This window comes from Portunus trituberculatus, chromosome 37 (genome assembly GCF_017591435.1).
Source record: "Portunus trituberculatus isolate SZX2019 chromosome 37, ASM1759143v1, whole genome shotgun sequence".
Classification (NCBI taxonomy): Eukaryota; Metazoa; Arthropoda; class Malacostraca; order Decapoda; family Portunidae; genus Portunus; species Portunus trituberculatus.
In genome coordinates this window covers 16,973,292-16,981,684 of record NC_059291.1, presented here as the reverse complement: position 1 = coordinate 16,981,684, position 8,393 = coordinate 16,973,292, and the positions used below count along the sequence as shown (strand labels likewise).

At 52.1% G+C, this 8,393-nt stretch overlaps 2 protein-coding genes, 1 non-coding gene and 1 pseudogene across 3 annotated transcripts in view; 3 read left to right on the top strand and 1 right to left on the bottom strand.

The window, feature by feature from the left end:
• The window catches only part of LOC123513846 (alpha-N-acetylgalactosaminidase-like), a gene marked incomplete in the record, with an annotated part of 184,057 nt that overhangs the window by 50,798 nt on the left and 124,866 nt on the right, over window positions 1-8,393 (bottom strand).
• On the top strand, window positions 1,766-1,923 carry LOC123514430. Its single transcript, XR_006677609.1, has one exon. It is a non-coding gene; the product is annotated as a 5.8S ribosomal RNA (ribosomal RNA).
• LOC123514428 lies at window positions 2,577-7,121 on the top strand (annotated as a pseudogene).
• On the top strand, window positions 7,355-8,208 carry LOC123513848. The gene is made up of 4 exons (XM_045271258.1): window positions 7,355-7,422; window positions 7,509-7,598; window positions 7,682-7,738; window positions 7,822-8,208. The coding sequence occupies exons 2-4, from the start codon at window positions 7,549-7,551 to the stop codon at window positions 8,129-8,131; spliced, it is 417 nt and encodes a 138-aa protein (XP_045127193.1). The 5' UTR covers window positions 7,355-7,422; window positions 7,509-7,548; the 3' UTR covers window positions 8,132-8,208.

Below are 8,393 nucleotides of genomic sequence, written 5' to 3'. Positions count from 1 at the left end.
AGTTCTGGACTGACGGTTCACCGCCCGGTGCACACTGTCACGCTCGAACAGTTTTAACCGCCCGCTGGCTCGCACGGGGTGCTCTTCATCGAGTGTCCCGCGTGGCCGGCAGAGTTTACTGAAAAAATTAGAGTGCTCAAAGCAGGCTACATTGACGGCCTGAATGCCTATGCATGGAATAATGGAATAGGACCTCGGTTCTATTTTGTTGGTTTCTGAACCCGAGGTAATGACTAATAGGAACAGGCGGGGGCATTCGTATTGCGACGCTAGAGGTGAAATTCTTGGACCGTCGCAAGACGAACTACTGCAAAGCATTTGCCAAGGATGTTTTCATTAATCAAGAACGAAAGTTAGAGGTTCGAAGGCGATCAGATACCGCCCTAGTTCTAACCATAAACGATGCTGACCAGCGATCCGCCGGCGTTATTCCCATGACCCGGCGGGCAGCTTCCGGGAAACCAAAGTCTTTGGGTTCCGGGGGAAGTATGGTTGCAAAGCTGAAACTTAAAGGAATTGACGGAAGGGCACCACCAGGAGTGGAGCCTGCGGCTTAATTTGACTCAACACGGGGAACCTCACCAGGCCCAGACACCGGAAGGATTGACAGATTGAGAGCTCTTTCTCGATTCGGTGGGTGGTGGTGCATGGCCGTTCTTAGTTGGTGGAGCGATTTGTCTGGTTAATTCCGATAACGAACGAGACTCTGGCCTACTAACTAGTCGACGGATCTCCAGCAATTGGTGTCAGTTCGCAGCTTCTTCTTAGAGGGATAAGCGGCAATTCTAGCCGCACGAGATTGAGCAATAACAGGTCTGTGATGCCCTTAGATGTTCTGGGCCGCACGCGCGCTACACTGAAGGGATCAACGTGTCCTCCCCCTCCGAGAGGAGCGGGTAACCCGTTGAAATCCTTTCATGATAGGGATTGGGGTTTGCAATTGTCTCCCATGAACGAGGAATTCCCAGTAAGCGCAAGTCATGAGCTTGCGTTGATTACGTCCCTGCCCTTTGTACACACCGCCCGTCGCTACTACCGATTGAATGATTTAGTGAGGCCTTCGGACTGGCGCTCTTGGATGCCAGGCCCGCGCGGTATTACTGCCGCCGGGCTCTCGGCGCCTCGAGCTGACGGAAAGATGTCCAAACTTGATCATTTAGAGGAAGTAAAAGTCGTAACAAGGTTTCCGTAGGTGAACCTGCGGAAGGATCATTATCGTGACGTTTCTGAAAGGAACGCAACTAAAAGTTAAAAAGCTCGCACCAGGGTGGCGGGGATTGGCCTAATCAATCAGTCAGCAGCTCCTGCGAGATAATGGCCGTGTGCCACCGTCCGCAGGAGTACAACAAGTAGTAGGGGCCTCCCTTGCCTGTCAACAGGGCCTCCTTCCCTGTTTGACAACCCAACAAAATCTTTTCTCCACTCTAACTTTCCTTCGTGCAAGGATTGTTTGAGCGGTAGACCAACACCTACTATACTACTACTACGTATGCTGAACTTACTACCTTATTACCCCTGGGATACCATGGCGATGGAGCGCAGAAGTGAGTGACTGCGGCAGCACTGACTGCTAGCTGCTCACATGCTGCGTTCGGTCGTCCCCAGTGGGTATCATTAAACCGTACACTACCCGTGTACTCAATACTACTACTACCCATTTAAAACCCAGATCACTACGTCTTCCCACAAGTCTCCTGAGGCAGAGGCAGTGGAAGTCTGATAAAGAGTCGGCCTAGTTCCGACGTAATTCCAAACATACTATCACAACTCTTAACGGTGGATCACTCGGCTCGTGGGTCGATGAAGACCGCAGCAAGCTGCGTGTCGGTATGTGAATCGCAAGAATACCAGATACATCGACAAGTCGAACGCACATTGCGGCGGCGGCACTCTCATGTGCTGCCGTCACTCCTACGAGGGTCGGATATCATATCACATGCATCGGCATTGTCCAGCCGCGCAAGTTACTACTACTACTCTTTCAAACCACATTCGCGCCGAAAGGGCTTCACACCCTCACGCGCGTTTGTAGTACAATGAAATGGGGCACCCTTATAAAGCGGGACCAAATCCTAACGGAAGCGGTCCCGTGGGTGAGATGCATCATGGCATCTTTCAGAGTGCTTGCGTTGGTCTGGCTTTGACCGCATTGGGGAGTTTTCGCCTTTGTGGCGTTCCCTTAAGACCTAAGGCATCGATGGCGCAACGCGTGTGCGTGTTGCTGTCACGTGCCGATGACTTGGGCATTACTCGGATGAACTAGCTAGCTAGCTCATTACGAGTTTTGCCTGCGGTCTCGGCTCCCAACCTCCTATGATTAAAGCTGGTTGAGGAGGGCGACCGGGTCGGACTGTTTGTTCTGTACTGCGGCTCGCACCTACTCTATAAAGCTGGAAGGAAGGGACCGAGAACGTTGAGTGGAGCCAAAACTTTTTTCGAATCTTGTCGCGTCGACTACGGGGTTAGAGTACGCGTATCGCTTCTTTCCCCTGCTGTCGGCCGACGAGAGAGAGACAAAGTTGTAAAAAGCACTGTGAAAAGCTTGACTGAGCGGCTTGACGGTGCGGCTCCAATGTCGACCTCGTGTTAGGGTAGAGTACCCGCCAAATTTAAGCATATTAATAAGCGGAGGAAAAGAAACCAACAGGGATTCCCTTAGTAAGGGCGACTGAACCGGGAAGAGCCCAGCGCATAACCTGGCGTCGTGACCCGGCGCCAGGGTGTTGCGTTTCGGAGGGTCCGGCACGCAGTCTCTCACCGCCTAAGTTATGCTTGAAAGCGGCCACTGCCCGTGGAGGGTGACAGGCCCGTGTGGCGGCGCCCGCGAGGGTACACGAGAGATTGTCGGAAAGGGCCTCTCCGTAGAGTCGGGTTGCTTGATAATGCAGCCCTAAGCAGGTGGTAAACTCCATCTAAGGCTAAATATGACCACGAGACCGATAGCGAACAAGTACCGTGAGGGAAAGTTGAAAAGAACTTTGAAGAGAGAGTTCAAGAGTACGTGAAACCGTTAAGAGCCAAACGGGTGGGACCTCGAAGGTCGAACCGAGGGATTCAGCTCGTCGGCCCAGGTCGGCCGGGTGCGGGATTCGCAGATGCGACCCAGGAAATCTGGGCGTGCCCGCACTCGAGCCGGCGCCGGCGGGCGTATTTCCCCTCGTGATGTAGGTCGCCGCGACCCGTTGCTGGGGACGTCGAAGGCCCGGGCGGACTGGTACCCCGACGTTGTGCGCCTCGTTGCGCCTTCGAAGGGGGAAACCTCCGGTGTCCTGGCTGCCCTGCGACGGTCGTGCAGCAGAGGGCGGCGCAAGCTTCCTCTCGCGGCGTGCAAAGGTCGGTGACCCACCGACCCGTCTTGAAACACGGACCAAGGAGTCTAACATGTGTGCGAGTCATTGGGCGCACTAAACCCAAAGGCGCAATGAAAGTGAAAGGCGCGTGTCTCTTCGGAGGCGCGTGCCGGGGCCGATCCCTGACCGGGCGATGCCGCCGCGTTCACGCCATACCAAAGCGGGGCCCTGTGGCGGTTCAAGGGCGGAGTGAGTCCCTTTCCTCCGTCCGCCGTCGGTCCCGTGGGTGGCGCGGTGCGCTCGTTGGTCCGAGCTTGCTCGCCTGTACGCAGGGGGGCGCAGGCCCGGGACTTGTCATTCGACGCTGTCGCGCGAATCTGTTGTTGACCTCATCGGCTTTGCTTGGGCTCTCGGCTGGCGTGCCGCGTGTCTGGGCGGGCTTTGGGCGGGGCCTCTCGGGGCTTCTTCTCGGCTCGTCCGGCGCGGTGGCGCCTTCCGATCCTGCTCTGTCCGGAGTGGCCTAGCGCGCGTGCTGTCGGCAAGTACCATGAGCAGACATGTTGGGACCCGAAAGATGGTGAACTATGCCTGGCCAGGATGAAGCCAGAGGAAACTCTGGTGGAGGTCCGTAGCAATTCTGACGTGCAAATCGATTGTCAGAGCTGGGTATAGGGGCGAAAGACTAATCGAACCATCTAGTAGCTGGTTCCCTCCGAAGTTTCCCTCAGGATAGCTGGTACTCGTGGAAACGGAGGAGTTTCATCCGGTAAAGCGAATGATTAGAGGTCTTGGGGACGAAACGTCCTCAACCTATTCTCAAACTTTAAATGGGTGAGATGCCGAGCTTGCTTGAATGCTGAAGCTTCGGCGACTAATCTGAGTATCTAGTGGGCCATTTTGGTAAGCAGAACTGGCGCTGTGGGATGAACCAAACGTCGAGTTAAGGGGCCTAAACGAATGCTCATCTAGACCCCATCGAAAGGCGTTGGTTGCTATAGACAGCAGGACGGTGGCCATGGAAGTTGGAATCCGCTAAGGAGTGTGTAACAACTCACCTGCCGAAGCAACTAGCCCTTAAAATGGTATGGCGCTCAAGCATTCTCCCGATACTCGACCGCCGGTGGCACTATAGGCCAAGCTTCCCTCTTAGCGGGGGGTAGCCCAGGTCTCCAAGCCCCGGCGAGTAGGAGGGTCGCAGGGGTGAGCGCTGAAGGGATCCGGCGTGAGCCGGCCTGGAGCCGCCCCTGGTGCAGATCTTGGTGGTAGTAGCAAATAGTCGAGAGAGACTTCCCTTGAAGGCCGATGTGGAGAAGGGTTCCATGTGAACATCAGTTGGACATGGGTTAGTCGCTCCTAAGCCCAAGGCTAAAGCCTTATCCCACGTTAGAGGCAACGGCCAAGCGAGTTTTGCTGCCCTGTCGGTCGTGGTGAAGGTGGTGAATGTGATGGGGCTCGGCTCGGTTGCGAGGTTGGTTATCCACTGTTTCGTCCGTGCTCTTCAGCTGCGGCTGAGAGGCGGCGGCAGTGTCAATAGCCTCCTCCCTCCATATTTGCCTTGCTTCCTGAACTGCAGTAGGCACCTCACGCACATCAGGACCTCTCATTAATGGGCAGCACAAAGAGAGGATGAGATTTTCCTCAGTTGCTGGTTGGGAGTTAGTGGCGAAAGGGAATACGGTACTTATTCCGTAACCAGGCCTGGATGCCAACCTCGGGAACCCGGTAACGGAAACAAACTCGCGTCCATCGGCGGTGGTCCGGGTAAGAGTTTTCTTTTCTGTTTAAGGTGCCATGACCCTAGAAGCCACTCGCAGAGCGAAAGTTTGTTGGTAACACGGTCTGCCGTAGAGCACCACGGTTTTTGCGGCGTCCCGCGTACCACTGCCGGTCCGTGAAACATGAGAGGCAGGTAACTGCATGGGGCGAGCCACGAGGATCAGCTGCTGCTTGTTTCCCGCTTCGCGGCTGTGTTACTCGCACGCACGCGGCCTGCGCGAGACACCCCAGTTTTGGGCCTATGCGTACCCATATACGCAGCCGGTCTCCAAGGTAAGAAGCCTCTGGTCGATAGACTAATGTAGGTAAGGGAAGTCGGCAAATTAGATCCGTAACTTCGGGATAAGAATTGGCTCTGAGGATCGGGCCAGTCGGGCCTGTGCGGGAAGCGGGCCTGGGTTCGGGCGCTGGACTGGGCTTAGAGGTTACGAGTTGTGCGCTGTTGGGTGTCACCGCGTACCTTCTCTCCCTCCCGTGCCACCGATGTCCGCCCACTCGCGACGGTGCCTCCTCTACTCTGGTGGCGGCGACCCACTCCAAATGCGGCCCCGCGCCGCACTCCTTGTTGTCAAAGCCCGCTGGTGCAGCGGTGGAGACCAAGGGGAACCGGGTTCGTAGCAAAGGCGACGCGGGCTCTGCCGTTCTCCGGCACGGGCCCCGCGTCGCTCCCGGTCTCCCCTCCGCCGTCTGCGAGTGAAAAGCCAGCGCGGCGGGGGGAGTGCGTGTCGTCGGGGATCCATCCGCAGGGTCCGCGCAGCGCCATGCTGAGAGGTTGGCACGGCGGTGGGGCCAAAACGGCTCGGTGTTGCCTGACGAGGGTTGAGTACTCACGGTACCGGCGACGCTAGCCCTCTCGCCGCTCTAGCCGAGAGCTCGGACCGGCGTGTCTCCGGCCCTTCCGTGGAACGCGCTAGGCTGCGTGGGCGCGGGGCGCCGGCTCTCTGCCTTCTGGCACGAGCAGTAGCCGTCCCCGCTCCAAACCCACTTCGGCTGGCGCCCAGCGATCAACTCAGAACTGGCACGGACCAGGGAATCCGACTGTCTAATTAAAACAAAGCATTGCGATGGTCAGTGATATAGATGTTGACGCAATGTGATTTCTGCCCAGTGCTCTGAATGTCAAAGTGAAGAGATTCAACCAAGCGCGGGTAAACGGCGGGAGTAACTATGACTGATTGTCTCCTGTTTCTAGCCTAAAGCGGCGGAAGGAAGGCCGCGGTGTAACGCCGCGTGCCCGACCGGGCGTTCGCGCCCGCCGCGATCCGCTCCGAGGACATTATCAGGTGGGGAGTTTGACTGGGGCGGTACATCTGTCAAACGATAACGCAGGTGTCCTAAGGCCAGCTCAGCGTGGACAGAAACCTCGCGTAGAGCAAAAGGGCAAATGCTGGCTTGATCCTGATTTTCAGTACGAATACGGACTGCGAAAGCAGGGCCTATCGATCCTTTTGACTTTAGGAGTTTTAAGCAAGAGGTGTCAGAAAAGTTACCACAGGGATAACTGGCTTGTGGCGGCCAAGCGTTCATAGCGACGTCGCTTTTGATCCTTCGATGTCGGCTCTTCCTATCATTGTGAAGCAGAATTCACCAAGCGTTGGATTGTTCACCCATAAAAGGGAACGTGAGCTGGGTTTAGACCGTCGCGAGTCTAGACGGACAATCCTATAAAACCATTTCCTGATTTTTAAGAATGGAAAACCGGATTTTTTCACCGGTTTACCTATAATCTAGGTAGCACAAAAATGTGCACCTATAACCTATGGTATGATTTGAATGCCATTGTGGGTTATTATGTAATCCTACTTGCTGATTACGATTTTGATGGTAAAAATTCTGTACCATCATACATTTACATGATTTACCAACCTTAGTGAAGAAAAGTAAGGGGTGAGCATGTGCAAGTCCGTAGCCACCATTGGTTTACTATTATGAGGAAAAACCGTAAACTTGGAAAGTGGGTTTTTCCAGAATCTTTGTTAATTGACATATCAGAATGCTGATGATACCATTGAATTGCTTGTACATTCGGTCTTCATGCAAAGCTCAAAATTTTTATCCTTGATAAGTTTTAAGAAAATGCATTTCCCTGGTCCGTAGCATATAAGGACAGATTTCAAACAGAGTATCATACTGAGTATGATACCAGTACATGCTTTGAGTGAATCTGCCCATACTCTTGAGCTGTGAGTTTTACTTTGAAATAAAATTTTCTTTATGGTTGACTATATTATTTATAGTAATGCTTGTACATTCATCACTGTGATTGAAATTAACAATGTTCCAATTTGCTCAAGTGGAGCCCAAATATCCCAGACTGAGAAGATCCAGGAATATCGGAAGAGCCTTCTGTGATTCAGTGAGTAACATTTATATAAGATTGGATTTACACACAGCTATTTATTTATTCACGTTGAAGTGATTACGTAAAACAAATCATTTCAGAACGGAGGATCCTGACGATCCACCACCTACCAACACCGGAATGGGTGAGAGACACACCCAAGAAGAAGGACAGGTCTCTTATCACCAACAGTTAGTATCAGTTCTTTAAGATGCCATGCAATGCAGATAGGTTTTACCATAACATGGAATTGATTTAAACGTTTCTTTTTCAGGACTCAGGAACTTGTGGAAGAAAAAGCAAAACCACCCAGCATCCGTTCTAATGATCCGTTAGTAGCAGGTCTTTCAGTTGGCATGCAATGCATTTATGTTTTAAGGTCACATAAAATTGATTGACATGTATCTTCTTCAGGAGTGTGCAGTCAACATTCGCCACAGTCCCAGATGACCTGAGTATTGGGACGGCAGCAACTGTACAAGAAGAATCATCTGAGATTCAATGGCATAAATCTTCCATTGATTCAACTCAGTTTCATAAGGATGTTAAGGCCCTTATCTCAAAACATAATAAGAGCAGAGATCCTAAAAAATATGTTGTATTTTGGAGGGAAATCAGTGATGAGTTAATAAAAATAAATCCCATATATAAACAGTTCAGTCATATGCAGATAAGAGACAGATATAAGTATATCAACAGGTCACTTAAAGACATGAAGAAATAAAGCATGTTAAGTTTCTTTTTCATAGTGTTAAGGTTATATTCTTTTTCATAGTGTTAAGGTTATATTTCACTCATCTGCAAAAGGAATACTCTTACAAGTATATCAATAAAGGAAATGGGAAAATAAAGCATGTATTGAATTCAACATAGTTTCATAGTGTTTACTTTTCAAGTTCTTTAATAAATTTAAGTTCTAACTGACTCTTTTCTTCCCACCACTAATGGCCATGATCTTTTTTTTATTCCCCACAGGTTCCAGCACT

Coding starts and splice junctions, on each gene's coding strand:
- LOC123513848 (XM_045271258.1), top strand. CDS start 7,549: ATGGGTGAGAGACACACCCAAGAAGAAGGACAGGTCTCTTATCACCAA. Junction 7,599..7,681: donor CAGGTCTCTTATCACCAACA/GTTAGTATCAGT, acceptor TTTCTTTTTCAG/GACTCAGGAACTTGTGGAAG. Junction 7,739..7,821: donor AGCATCCGTTCTAATGATCC/GTTAGTAGCAGG, acceptor TATCTTCTTCAG/GAGTGTGCAGTCAACATTCG.